The sequence below is a fragment of the Heteronotia binoei genome, chromosome 8, assembly GCF_032191835.1.
Source record: "Heteronotia binoei isolate CCM8104 ecotype False Entrance Well chromosome 8, APGP_CSIRO_Hbin_v1, whole genome shotgun sequence".
In the NCBI taxonomy this organism is placed as follows: Eukaryota; Metazoa; Chordata; class Lepidosauria; order Squamata; family Gekkonidae; genus Heteronotia; species Heteronotia binoei.
This window is the reverse complement of record NC_083230.1, coordinates 130,438,938-130,453,216: the sequence shown is the minus strand read 5'-3', so window position 1 is coordinate 130,453,216 and position 14,279 is coordinate 130,438,938. Positions and strand designations below refer to the sequence as shown.

Genomic DNA, 14,279 nt, shown 5'->3' with positions numbered 1-14,279 from the left:
ACTGTGTGACACAAGAGTGTTGGACTGGATGGGCCACTGGCCTGCTCCAACATGGCTTCTCTTATGTTCTTATGGCTCCCAAATATCTGACATTTATTTTATGTAGCTTTTAACATTCAGCAAGTTTGGCCACCCCTGGGCTAGGCTGAAGCCGGAACAAACGTTGGCCATATTCTCTGTCCGGGACTCTTGTCTCTGCTCACCTGCTTTCCTCAGAAAAGGGAGATGCCCACGATTTGGCTAAGTGGGCCGCCCTCCTGCCAGGCTTCCACCGTGTAGTTGCTCCCATGGGGTAACGGCAGCACACGGGCCCAAGTGCGACGAGCCGTAGGGGTTTGTGGTGCAGCCGAAAGGCCCATCTGCCTGACCCCACCTGATGCATGGTGCAAGACCACAGCGCGACAGACACAGGGGCTGCTGTGACTTGGCTACTACCTTTGAAGAGGGTAGCTGGCCCCTCCCGCCCCGCTGCCCGCTGGATCCTGCAAGCTCTTCTTGTCTTTCCCCGCGTCAAGCGGCCGGTGCCCCAGCCAGGGAAGCATCCCAAGAAAGCCCCCCAACCCACTCCACAAAGCCCCCCCTCTCGCTTCGTACCTTGGACAGGAAGCCTCGCTCTGCACACTCCCGTCTGGACTGCGAGGGCGAGCTGCACCCAAGTTCCTGTTTCGGCATCACCCAGCTTCCTTCCTCTCCTGTAAGCCAGTCTCCCCCGGAGCTTTGCAGCAAAACCACCCCCGTCACGTGACGCTGGGCCAAGTAGAAAAAGGGAAGCCCTGAGAGATACAGAGCGTGGGTCATCCGTTTCAGCTGCCATATGGTAGGCAAGCCACCTGCAGTGGTGCCAAACCTGGACTGAACCCCTTGCATCCATCAAAGTCAGTCTCGTCTGCCGTGACCAGCGGAAGCTTCCCAGGGTCTCAAGCTGAGGACTTTCACATCATCTCCTACCTCATCCTTTTAGCTGGAGATTCTGGGAACTGAACCTGGGACCTTCTGCATGCCAAGCAGAGGCTCTGCCAAGGAGCTTCAGCCCCACTTCATGGCTCTCCAGGGTCTCGGGCAGAGGTCTTTCACATCACCTCCTGCCTGGTCCTTTTCACTGGAGCTGCCAGGGATTGAACCTGGGACCTTCTGCATGCCAAGCAGAGGCTCTGCCACTGAGACACAGCCCCACTTCGTGGCTCTCCAGGGTCTCAGGCAGAGGTCTTTCCAATCACCTCCTACCTCATCCTTTTATCTGGAGATGCTGGGAACTGAACTGGGAGAACCGGGTTTGATTCCCCACTCCTCCACTTGCACCTGCTGGAATGCCCTTGGGTCAGTCATAGCTCCCTTATCTGGGAGAACTGGGTTTGATTCCCCACTCCTCCACTTGCAGCTGCTAGCATGGCCTTGGGTCAGTCATAGCTCTGGCAGAGGTTATCCTTGAAAGGGCAGCTGCTGTGAGAGCCCTCTACAACCCCACCCTCCTCACAGGGTGTCTGTTGGGGGGGGGAAGGGAAAGGAGATTGTGAGCCGCTCTGAGACTCTTCGGAGTGGAGGGCGGGATATAAATCCAATATTTTCATCTACCTCACAGGGTGTCTGTTGTGGGGGAGGAAGATAAAAGAGATTGTGAGCCGCTCTGAGACTCTTCGGAGTGGAGGGCGGGATATAAATCCAATATCTTCATCTACCTCACAGGGTGTCTGTTGTGGGGGAGGAAGGGAAAGGCGATTGGGAGCCACTCTGAGACTCTTCGGAGTGGAGGGCGGGATATAAATCCAATATCTTCATCTACCTCACAGGATGTCTGTTGTGGGGGAGGAAGGGAAAGGAGATTGTGAGCCGCTCTGAGACTCTTCGGAGTGGAGGGTGGGATATAAATCCAATATCTTCATCTACCTCACAGGATGTCTGTTGTGGGGGAGGAAGGGAAAGGAGATTGTGATCCGCTCTGAGACTCTTCGGAGTGGAGGGCGGGATATAAATCCAATATCTTCATCTACCTCACAGGGTGTCTGTTGTGGGGGAGGAAGGGAAAGGAGATTGTGAGCCGCTCTGAGACTCTTCGGAGTGGAGGGCGGGATATAAATCCAATATCTTCATCTACCTCACAGGGTGCCTGTTGTGGGGGAGGAAGGGAAAGGAGATTGTGAGCCGCTCTGAGACTCTTCGGAGTGGAGGGCGGGATATAAATCCAATATCTTCACCTACCTCACAGGGTTTCTGTTGTGGGGGAGGAAGGTAAAAGAGATTGTGAGCCACTCTGAGACTCTTCGGAGTGGAGGGCGGGATATAAATCCAATATCTTCATCTACCTCACAGGGTGTCTGCTGTGGGGAGAGGGAAGGTAAAGAAGATTGTGAGCCGCTCTGAGACTCTTCGGAGTGGAGGGCGGGATATAAATCCAATATCTTCATCTACCTCACAGGGTGTCTGTAGTGGGGGGGGGAGGAAGGGAAAGGAGATTGTGAGCCGCTCTGAGACTCTTCGGAGTGGCGGGCGGGATATAAATCCAATATCTTCTTCTTCCTCTTCTATGTATAGCAAAGGAGGTTTCCAGAGGAGGCGAGCAACGTTCCCTCTCAGCTGCAGAGTCCTGTGAGCCAAAATCCTACTTTGTGAGCTGCTGGCATTAAAGTGGGGAGCTGCTGCATCAATCATTGTGCTCTGGGGCCATCCTTCCTGAGCTGACACAAAAATGTGTGAGCCGGAGGCTAAAAATCTGTGAACTAGCTCACGCTCAAGAGCAGGGGTGGCCAAACTCGGGAGCCACATGTGGCTCCTTCACACATCTTGTGTGGCTCTCGAAGCCCCCACCGCCCCATTGGCTGGCTTAGAGAAGGCATTTCTCTCTTTAAATCACTTCTCCAAGCCAAGCCAGCCTGTAGCTTGGAGAATGCATTTAAAGTTGCTTTCTTTCCTGCTCCACCTCTCCCCTATCTATTTACCTGCCTGCCTTTTCCCCTCCCTCCCTCTATTTGCTTGCCTGCCTGTTCGCCCGCCTGCCTTGCGGCTCTCAAACATTTGACACTTATTCTGTGCGGCTCTTACGTTAAGCAAGTTTGGCCACCCCTGGGTTAGAGCGGAAACTGGAGGCAAATCATCCCCTGTGGCTTCTTCCAGGAGCCTGCGAGGGGGAAATCTGACTGGGGCCTCTTCTGCAGACTGCTTTTCCTCACCTGCATTGCCTTCTTGCTTCTCTTCTGCATGTGTTTTGTTCCCTGTAGTGCAGAGGTGTCAAACATGTGGCCCGAGGGCCGAATCAGGTCCATGGAGGGCTCCTATCAGCCCCCCCCCCCCCCGACCAACTGGCTGTCCTCTGCTTTCTTCTCCCTTTATCTTGCCTCCTTCTGCATAACAGCCTGCTTTGCAAGGCTTGCTCAATCACACAGGAACTACAGAGCAAAACCTCTGTTGGCTGAGGCTCCTCCCTTGGAGAGGAAGGGGAGAGCTTGCTTTGCTAGGCTCTCTCAATCGCACAGCAGAGCAAGTGAGCCACGCCTCCCTTCCTTCTATTGGCTGAGGCTTCTCCCTCGGGGAGGAAGAGCTTGCTTTGCCAGGCTCTCTCAAACGCACAGCAGAGCTACTGAGCCAAGCCTCTCTCTTCCTTCTATTGGCTGAGGCTCCTCTCCTTCCTCATCCCTTGGGGAAGGAAGGAAAAGCCAGAGCTTCCTTCGTCCACTTCCCTTGATCGCACAGGAAAGATACAAAGGTACATGGCCCGGCTCGACGAGGTCTCCTTGATGTCAGATCCGGCCCTCATAACAAATATAGTTTGACACCCCTGCTCTAGCGGTCGATTTGCTATTGCACCTCTTTATGACCACACAAGAGAGGGAAATGTGGGGAAGCCGTGCAAGACCAAGGCCAGGACCTGTGCTGGGGGACAAGTGCAGAGTACAGAACCAGGGAGGTCCGGACGCAGAATCCCGCAGAGGACCACCCCCGGCAGCAGATCCGGGCCGACAGACGACACCCACTCGAGACGCTCATCAAAATAATCTTTATTGCACAAAGTGGGGTTCGGGGGAGGGGGGTGGTCAGCAGATGGGCATTTTGGAAACGAAAGGGAAGCCCGCGGACCACACGCTCCCCCCCCCCCCACGGAGGGGGGCAACCCCAAGTCAATGCTGAGGGACCCAAGAGGAAAAACCAGAACCCAGAGGAGGAGGAGGAAGACAAACGCTCCCCCTCCCAAAAACACATTTCCAACCCGTTCACTCCTCAGTTCATCCTGGAGGGAAAAGGTATGGCTGAACTACAAGGGCTCCCACAACTGACCCCCTCCCTTCACATAAACAGGCAAGAACCAACGGGGGGGGGGGGGGGAGAGTTGGAACTCTGTCTCCTCCCCTCCTGATCACCGTACAGTGCAAGAAACAGGTTCCACAGCGACCGCCACTGATGGGAGCCGGAGGCCACGTCACCGCCCTCCCCTCTCCTCCCCGGCCCGCGACACGCAGAGGGGTGTGTCTGCAGCTCCCACCCCTTCAGCGTAACCCGCCCCGACCCCTGGTGCCGAAGCCACCGAACCCAAAAACAGCAGGCGCAAAAGAAAGGTCCTTCCGGCCGGGCAGAGGTCAACTAGCTGAAGTGAGGCCCCTTCCCGGAATCGCGTGAAAACACACGCCCCCCCACCCCACCCCACCCAAGCCCTAGACACCCGGTGTGTTGCTCAACGTGCCAGCACGCTGGAAATTCCCGCCCGTCGCCTGCAGGAAGTTCAAGGGGGCAGGCTGCAATTCACATGGTGCATCAAGCGGGGGACCTTTTCCCCTTCTGCCGTCGATTACCCTAAACCGTAAATTAATTTAGTCCTGGATTCGGTGTGCGCAGTCAAGAGAAAACGCCCGTGCTCTTCCTTCTGAACGTATGTGAGACCAGTGCCGTGGCAATAGTGGCTGTCTATGGGCCAGGCTCTCAGTGGTGGGGGAGAAGGGATGCCCCCCAAGTTCCCTAGAGCAGACCCCTTACCATCAGCCAGCTTGTGTGAGAGAGGCTGGACGCCCAAATCAATGCCCAGGGGAGCCTGGTCCTCCAACCAAGCCCCAAACTCTCCCTTTCTTCTCCCTGCGGGCCGAGCCTGAAGACGGGGCCGACTCTCGTGGGCCTGAGGGCGGCGGCTGCTCTCACAGGTGGCCTGTGAAGCAAAGCAGCAGCAGGACGTGGACCGTGAGGAGGTAGACGGTGGCCAGGAGGGGCAGGCGGGTCCGAGAGCAGAGGAGCGAGCGGAGGAGGCGCCGGGGGGCAGTGCTCGGCCGAGGCTGAGGAGGAAGCACAAGGAAGGGAGAGGTCACGAGACTGGAGAGGTCGAGACAGTGTGCAGCTGCAAGAGAAAAAGGCCAACGCCACACTGGGTGTTATTAGGAAGCGGGCTGAAAACAAATCAGCCAGTATCATGATGCTCCCGTGGAAATCGATGGTGCGGCCTCATTTGGAGCGCTGTGTACAATTCTGGTCACCGCGCCTCAAAAAAAGATATTATAGCATTGGAAAAAGTGCAGAAAAGTGCAATAAAAAAGGCCAACGCCATGCTGGGGATTATTAGGAAGGGGACTGAAAACAAATCAGCCAGTATCATAATGCCCCTGTATAAATCGATGGTGCGGTCTCATTTGGAATACTGTGTACAATTCTGGTCACCGCATCTCAAAAAAGATGATATAGCATTGGGAAAAAGTGCAGAAAAGGGCAACTAGAAGAATTCAAGGCTTGGAACACTTCCCCTCTGAAGAAAGGTTAAAACGTTTAGGGCTCTTTAGCTTGGAGAAACGATGGCTGAGGGGGTGATAGGATAGAGGTTTACAGGATTATGCAGGGCTATGGGGTGAGCCAGAGCTATGGGGTGGCCAGAGGTCAGAGTAGAATCCGGTACACTTTCATCCAGATACTCCAACATGAGGTCTTGTGGAAGAACATGGGCCAGTCATCTTCTCTCAGTCTGCCTTACCTCACATGGTTCTCATGAGGATGAAATGAAGGGCAGGAGAACACACATTAGTGACTCAACACCAGGCTGGGAATTATTACAAAAAGGCCAACGCCATGCTGGGAATTATTAGGAAGGGAATTGAAAACAAATCAGCCAGTATCATAATGCCCCTGTATAAATCGATGGTGCGGTCTCATTTGGAGTACTGTGTGCAGTTCTGGTCGCCGCACCTCAAAAAGGATATTATAGCATTGAAAAAAAGTGCAAAAAAGGGCAACCATCAACATGTGGAGATGTCCATTAGTGGCTATGAGCCACAGCGTATTGTTGGAACTCTCTGTCTGGAGCAGTGATGCTCTATATTCTTGGTGCTTGGGAGGGGCAACTAGTGTCCAACTAGAAGTGGGAGGGCTTCTAGTGTCCAGGCCCCACTGATGGACCTCCTGATGACTCCTGGGTTTGGGCCACTGTGTGACACAGAGTGTTGGACTGGATGGGCCACTGGCCTGATCCAACAGGGCTTCTCTTATGTTCTTATGTGACACAGAGTGTTGGACTGGATGGGCCACTGGCCTGATCCAACATGGCTTCTCTTATGTTCTTATGTGACACAGAGTGTTGGACTGGATGGGCCAGTGGCCTGATCCAACAGGGATTCTCTTATGTTCTTATGTGACACAGAGTGTTGGACTGGATGGGCCACTGGCCTGATCCAACAGGGATTCTCTTATGTTCTTATGTGACACAGAGTGTTGGACTGGATGGGCCATTGGCCTGATCCAACATGGCTTTTCTTATGTTCTTATTTGACACAGAGTGTTGGACTGGAGGGGCCATTGGCCTGATCCAACATGGCTTCTCTTATGTTCTTATGTGACACAGAGTGTTGGACTGGATGGGCCTTTGGCCTGATCCAACATGGCTTCTCTTACGTTCTTCTGTGACACACAGTGTTGGACTGGATGGGCCATTGGCCTGATCCAACATGGCTTCTCTTATGTTCTTATGTGACACAGAGTGTTGGACTGGATGGGCCACTGGCCTGATCCAACATGGCTTCTCTTCTGTTCTTATGTGACACAGAGTGTTGGACTGGATGGGCCACTGGCCTGATCCAACAGGGCTTCTCTTATGTTCTTAACTAGAATGATTTAAGGGTTGGAACTTTTTCCCTATGAAGAAAGGTTGAAATGCCTGGGGCTCTTTATCTTGGAGAAGTGTCGACTGAGGGGGGACATGATGGAGGTTTACAAGATTATGCAAGGGAAAGAGAAGGGGGAGAAAGAAGGACTTTTCTCCCTTTCTCGCAATACGAGAGAACTCGCGGGCACTCAATGAAAATGCTGAGCAGTCGGGTCGGAACGGATAAAAGGAAGTCCTCCTTCACCCAAAGGGGGATTAACACGTGGAACTCACTGCCACAGGAGGTGGCGGCGGCTGCAAGCATAGCCGGCTTCAAGAGGGAACTGGATCAACAGCTGGAGCAGAGGTCCATCAGTAGCTGTTAGCCACAAGGTACAGATGGAACTCTCCGCCTGGGGCAGGGATGCTCTGTATTGGTGCTTGGCTGCAGACCAGCCCCACCCCAAGGAGGGCCCTTACCTTGCTGAAGGTCCCCTCTGTGGAGCCAGCCAGCAGTGGGCGTTCAGGGGCAGGCGGCATATCGATGCTGGTGTCCGAAGAATGGGCCCACTGGCTGGACTCCAACCTGCATGAAAGAAAAACATGGTGTCAGCTCTGAGCTTCTCTTCGATTAAAGGCACTCTCCAGGGTGCTCTGGGAAAGTTAGCTTTATTTGATATTCAGAACAGACTGTGGACACGGACATGTCCGAACTACTGGACCTGGGCAGAGCCCTGAGCTATATGCCTTATTCATACCACCAGAATTCAAGGCAAAAAACGTGCGGAGCAGTTGCGATTAGTTCTCACGGCACTGTGACTTATGGACAGCAAGCCATTACGCTGTCTCCACAAACAGATAAAGATGCCCTTGGGAGCCAAGCTGTGGTCTGGGTTTGCGGGGTGCAATACATTCTTGTTCCAGCTCCCTCAACCTTTCCTCATGGGACTTGGTCTCCAGACCCCTCACCATCTTCATCGCTCTCCTCTGGACCCGCTCCAGAGGAGTTGGAGATGAGAATTAAATGAGAATTCCACCTCCCGAGGAGGAAGCCTGTTCCACTGAGGAACCGCTCTCACGGCCAGGAAGTTCTTCCTAATGTTGAGCTGGAAACTCTTTGGATTTAATTTCAACCCGTTGGTTCTGGTCCTACCTTCTGGGGCCACAGAAAACAATTCCAGCACCATCCTCTATATGACAGCCCTTCAAGGACTTGAAGATGGTGATCCTCTCACCTCTCAGCCGCCTCCTCTCCAGGCTAAACATCCCCAGCTCCATCAACCTTTCCTCAAAGGACTTGGTCTCCAGACCCCTCACCATCTTCGTCACCCTCCTCTGGATCCCTTCCAGCTTGTCTAGATCCTTTTTAAAGATACTTTTTGCAAAGGGCTTTAATCACTTTCCTTAAAAAGGACGGAGAAACGGGGGGGGGGGGCTGCTGCACTCACCTGCGGATGTGATCTTGGGCTGCGGAAAAGGCCTCTTCGGCCGCCTGGCGCTGGTCCCGCTCCTCCTGCAGCAGCTCCTCCAGCTGCAACAGGCCCTGCTTCGCGGAGCTCTCCTGCTGCCTAGCCTCCGACAGCCTGCAAAAGGCGCAAGAAGACTGTGAGAAGGAGAAGGAGGGCCATCCTTTGCAGGTCGCCAAATCCACGTCCTCTAGCAAGCCTGTCCTTCCGTTCCCTCATTAAAGAGGCATAGAATCAAAGAGCTGGAAGGGACCTCCAGGGTCACCTAGTCCAACCCCCTCACAAATACTTCCCCCTAAATTCACAATTCCACACCCTCCTCTAGAGGACAGCCCTTCAAGTACTTGAAGATGGTGATCCTATCACCTCTCAGCTGCCTCCTCTCCAGCCTAAACATCCCCAGCTCCTTCAACCTTTCCTCATAGGACTTGGTCTCCAGACCCTTCACCATCTTTGTTGCCCTCCTCTGGACTCCTTCCAGCTCGTCTAGATCCTTCTTAAAATGTGGTGCCCAAAACTGAACACAAGACTCCAGGTGAGGTCTTACTAGAGCAGAATAAAGCGATGCCACCACATCACGTGATCTGGACACTAGACTTCTGTTGATTTCAACCCACTGGTTCTTGTCCTGCCTTCCGGGGCCACAGAAAACAATTCCACACCATCCTCTAGAGGACAGCCCTTGAAGGACTTGAAGATGGTGATCCTATCACCTCTCAGCCGCCTCCTCTCCAGGCTAAACATGCCCAGCTCCTTCTACCTTTCCTCATAGGGGTTGGTCTCCAGACCCCTCACCATCTTCGTTGCCCTCCTCTGGACCCATTCCAGCTTGTCTAGATCCTTCTTCAAATGTGGTGCCCAAAACTGAACACAAGACTGCAGACGAGGCAGCAGAGAACAGGCTTCCCTCTCTTCGCCCAAACAGAAAATTACTGGAAGAAATGGGGCACTGAGATCTGAGTTAAGTGACCAGCGAGAGGTGCATATTCCAGATTAGAGAGAGCCACTTTGGTGTAGTGGTTAAGTGTGCAGACTCTTATCTGAGAGAACCCCTTCTCCACTTGCACCTGCTGGGATGGCCTTGGGTCAGCCATAGCTCTGGCAGAGGTTGTCCTTGAAAGGGCAGCTGCTGTGAGAGCCCTCTCAGCCCCACCCACCTCACAGGGTGTCTGTTGTGGGGGAGGAAGGGAAAGGAGATTGTGAGCCGCTCTGAGACTCTTGAGTGGAGGGCGGAATATAAATCCAATGTCGTCTTCTTCTTCTTCTTCAGATTACAAAATGTAGAATGTGCCCCAAACCAATAATCAAATTTTTGATTCATGTAGTAACTGCAGCAAGAATGATATACGCAAAACGGTGGAAAAGGCAAAAAAATACCTAAACAAGAGGATTTTGTTCAAAAACACTTAGAAACAGCAGAAATGGACTTGTTTTCTGCAAAATTACGAGAAGGAAATACACAAGACAATAAGATCTGGCAACCGCTGTATGATTGGTTGGGTGTAGGGTAAGTTTGGAATTTGAGACAACTAAGCGGCAAAATATTTCTATATAAGAATTTAAGATAAGGAGTACCATATAAATGTACTGAATACGATGATGCAATTGTAAGAAATGCGTTTTTGTAAGCCAAAGTAAGAATTATGAAGAGACAGAACGTTATAAGAGACGAAATAGAAAATACCAATTGGAAATGATATACAGATTGAGTTGCGACTGAACCAGATGTGTATGTAACAATAAAGAAAATGTAAGTAAGAGAAGATGATGATGATATTGGATTTATATCCCGCCCTCCACTCCGAAGAGTCTCAGAGCGGCTCACAATCTCCTTTTCCTCCCCCCCACCACAACAGACACCCTGTGAGGGGGGTGGGGCTGAGAGGGCTCTCACAGCAGCTGCCCTTCAAGGAAAACCTCTGCCACGGCTATGGCTGACCCAAGGCCATTCCAGCAGCTGCAAGTGGAGGAGGGGGGAATCAAACCCGGTTCTCCCAGAGAAGAGAGCTATGGCTGACCCAAGGCCATTCCAGCAGCTGCAAGTGGAGGAGGGGGGAATCAAACCCGGTTCTCCCAGGTAAGAGTCTGCACACTTCACCACTACACCAAACTGGCTCTCCATTTGTTCTCTTCCTCCAGCCTTGATTTTTCCATAATTTCCTGTAGAACCTTCCCTTTCCCCTTTCCTATACCTGAAATTCAATAAAACTTTTAATTTGGAAAAAAAAAAAAAAAACCAAAACACCCCCAAAATGTAGAATGTGAAGGTGGGATCTTGCATTAGCGGGTGGGGGCAGGAGCACAGGGAACCACCCCTCCCTAGCCCCCCAGCCCACCCCGCCAGCACTCACCTCATCTGTAGTTCCTGCAGCTCTGGAGTGTAGCTCTCCCTGGGATGCTCGCTTCTTTCCTGGGGGGCTCCGGGAGCAGCGTCTGTCGAGAGGGATCGCTGGGGACAGAGCAGGCCCCTTCAGGCCTCAAGGAAGAGCAGAGGGGCAACTGCCACCTCCTCCCCCCCCCACCCAATGAGGAGGAGACCCCTTTGTTAGATCAGAGACAGAGGAATCAATATAAACCCTGGTTCTTCTAGACTAGGGGTGTCAAACATGCAGCCCAGGGGCCAAATCAGGCCCACAGAGGGCTCCTATCAGGCCCCCAAGCAACTGGCTCTCGTCTGCTTCCCTCTCTCTCTCTCCTGCTTCCTTCTGCATCACAGCTTGCTTTGCCAGGCTTCCTCAATCGCACCGGAGTTACAGAGCAAAACCTCTATGTTCTCCATTGGCTGAGGCTCCTCCCTTGGGGAGGAAGAGGGGACGGCGGAACTTGTTTTTCCAGTCTCTCTCCATCCCTCTCTCTTGCTTCCTTCTGCATCACAGCTTGCTTTGCCAGGCTTGCTCAATCGCACCGGAGTTACAGAGCAAAACCTCTGTATTCTCCATTGGCTGAGGCTCCTCCCTTGGGGAGGAAGACGGGGACGGCAGAACTTTTTTTCCAGTCTCTCTCCATCACGCAACAGAGCCACTGAGCCAAGCCTCTCTTCCTCCCCCCCTCCTGGCCCCCTGGGGAAGGAAGGAAAGAGCCAGAGCTTCCTTTGCCCAGTTCCCTGGATCACACGGCAGAGAAACAAAGAAAGCACCTTTATGGGCAACAAGTGCTAATGTTTTAAGCATTTTTAAAAAATATATATATATTTACTTGTGTTTGTCTGTGTCCTTTATAAAGTTTATATCTCTGCTAACCTAATCTTAAATATGGCTCGGCTCAACAAGGCCTCATCAACGCTGGTTATTACTTGGCTATTACCTTTAAAGCCCTATATGGCCGAGGACCCATTTACCTGAGGCACCGTCCGTCCCCACACGTTCCCCAGAGAGTACTAAGATCTGGATCTCAACATCTCCTAGTGATCCCCGGGCTGAAAGAGGCGAGACTGTCGACTGCTAGGGCCCGGGCCTTTTCAGTGGCAGCCCCCTCCTGGTGGAATCAGTTGCCGGAAGAGGTTAGGGCCTCGTGGGACATTGTTCAGTTCCGCAAGGCCTGTAAGACCGCTCTCTTCCACAAAGCCTCCAGCCAATCATAGGAGGATTCTGGAACAACTGTCGTCCTGAGAATACCAGCAACATCTGATTTGTTAGCATTAACTGAAGGTTGTTTTAACTTGTACTGTTTAAGGGTTCTATTGATTTTACGACTGCGATCATAGTCTACTTACAGGAGGGGGCAACGGCAGCTCTCCAGATGTTTTTTTTTGCCTACAACTCCCATCAGCCCCAGCCAGCATGGCCAATGGCTGATGGAAGTTGTAGGCTAAAAAAATATCTGGAGAGCTACCATTGGCCACCCCTGCCCTAAAGGACTCCTATAACACCCCCGAGCAACTGGTTGTCATCCACTTCTTTCTCTCTCTCTTGCTTCCTTCCTTTGTCCTAAACTTAGACTCCAACTTTATCTTCGTATATCTGATTGTGTTTGAGAACTGTTAGGCCAACGGTAGCTCTCCAGATGTTTTTTTGGCCTACAACTCCCATCGGCCCTAGCCAGCATGGCCAATCGCTGGGGCTGATGGGAGTTGTGAGCAAAAAACATCTGGGGAGCTACCGGTTGGCCACCCCTGGTTTACTATGATTTGATGTAAGCGGCCCCTGAGCCCGCCTCGACGGGGCGGGGAGGGCAGGGCATAAATCGAAACGAAACATAAAACATTGTCTCAGATCCGGCCCTCGTAACAAATGCGTTTGACACCCCGGGTCCTAGAAACTGCCTCTAAGAGCCAGCCAGAAAGGACCGCTGCTCCTCGGCCCCCTTTCACATCCCACAGCCCAGCAGCGGCCAGCCACCTTCCCCGGCCTTACCAAGTCCTTCCCGGGAGGCTGCTGCTGCAGCTGCTTCTCCAGCGCCTCGCAGCGGGCCACGACGTCGCCGTAGCGCTGCTGGCTCTCCCGCAGGCCGCGGCTGCTCCCTCTCAGCTGGAGGGCCAGGGTGTTCTTCTCCTCAAAGACCTGCGAGAGCTGCAGAGGGGACACAGCGGCGCTCGAGGGGCTCCCAACTGCAAAGCGGAACACACACCACCACCCCCCACCCACCGCGGGGTGAGGCCACCGAGGATACCAGAACGGTCGCCTCTGCAGCGGAGCCCCCTTTCGCAGGGGCTCGCTGTAATGTGGGGACTATGATGCATGGGGCACAGCTGCCCTGCACGGCAATTTCATTAAACAGACTGCACAATTCCGGCCTTCACAGGTGTAGAAGGGAACCAAACAACCCGCATCGTCTTGACCAGGAGTGGCTAAGCTGGCTTAATGTAAGACCCACATAAAATAAATGTCAGATGTCTGAGAGCTGCAAGACAAGGAAGGAAGGAAAGAAAGAAGGAAGGAAGAAAGAGAAGGAAGGAAGAGGAGGGAGGGAGGGAGGGAGGGAGGAAGGAAGGAAGGAAGGAAGGAAGGAAGGAAGGAAGGAAGGAAGGAAGGAAGGAAGGAAGGAAGGAAGGAAGGAAGGAAGGAAGGAAGGAAGGAAGGAAGGGAGGGAGGGAGGGAGGGAGGGAGGGAGGGAGGGAGGAGGCGAGGAGAAGAAGATGACTGCAAATTTATACCCCATCCTTCTCTCTGAGGAAGAGCCCTGTGGCGCAGAGTGTTGAAGCTGCACTACTGCAGTCCTAAGCTCTGCTCACGGCCTGAGTTTGACCCCCGGCGGAAGCTGGGTTTTCAGGTAGTCGGCTCGAGGTTGACTCAGCCTCCCATCCTTCCGAGGTCGGTCAAATGAGTACCCAAGTTCGCTGGGGGGGAAGTGTAGAGGACTGGGGAAGGCAAGGGCAAACCACCCCGTCAAAAGTCTGCCGTGAAAACGTTGTGAAAGCAACTTCACCCCAGAGTCGGAAATGATTGGTGCTTGCACAGAGGACCTTTCCTTTCCTTCTCTCTGAATCAGAGACTCAGATTAGCTTACAATCTCCTTTCCCTTCCTCCCCCAAAACAGACACCCTGTGAGGTGGGTGGGGCTGAGAAGGCTCTTCCAGAAGCTGCCCTTTTGAGGACAGACTCTCAGAGCGGCCTACAATCTCCTTTCCCTTCCTCCCCAAAAACAGACACCCTGTGAGGTGGGTGGGGCTGAGAGGGCTCTTCCAGAAGCTGCCCTTTTGAGGACAACTCCTGCAGCAGCTGTGGCTAACCCAGGCCAGCAGCTGTAAGTTTGGGAGTGGAGAATCAAACCTGGTTCTCCCAGCTAAGAGTCCACACACTTAACCACACACTGGAGGGAGTGAGGGAGGAAAATAG

The 14,279-nt window shown here is 53.1% G+C and overlaps 2 protein-coding genes across 2 annotated transcripts in view; both read right to left on the bottom strand.

Annotated features, from left to right (window-relative positions):
* LOC132575954 (src substrate cortactin-like) overlaps positions 1-679 on the bottom strand; it is a 55,507-nt gene extending 54,828 nt beyond the window's left edge. Inside the window, exon 1 of the mRNA XM_060244643.1 lies at positions 595-679. Coding sequence (XP_060100626.1) covers positions 595-672 — 78 coding nt within the window. The 5' untranslated portion in view covers positions 673-679. The remainder of the gene's footprint in view (positions 1-594) is intronic.
* Positions 680-5,073: 4,394 nt separating this feature from the next.
* LOC132575806 (golgin subfamily B member 1-like) overlaps positions 5,074-14,279 on the bottom strand; it is a 9,487-nt gene continuing 281 nt past the window's right edge. Inside the window, exons 2-6 of the mRNA XM_060244496.1 lie at positions 12,858-13,013; positions 10,857-10,954; positions 8,488-8,622; positions 7,520-7,625; positions 5,074-5,249 (exon numbers count right to left, since the gene is read on the bottom strand). Of these exons, the coding sequence (XP_060100479.1) occupies positions 5,115-5,249; positions 7,520-7,625; positions 8,488-8,622; positions 10,857-10,954; positions 12,858-13,013 (630 nt within the window). The 3' untranslated portion in view covers positions 5,074-5,114. The remainder of the gene's footprint in view (positions 5,250-7,519; positions 7,626-8,487; positions 8,623-10,856; positions 10,955-12,857; positions 13,014-14,279) is intronic.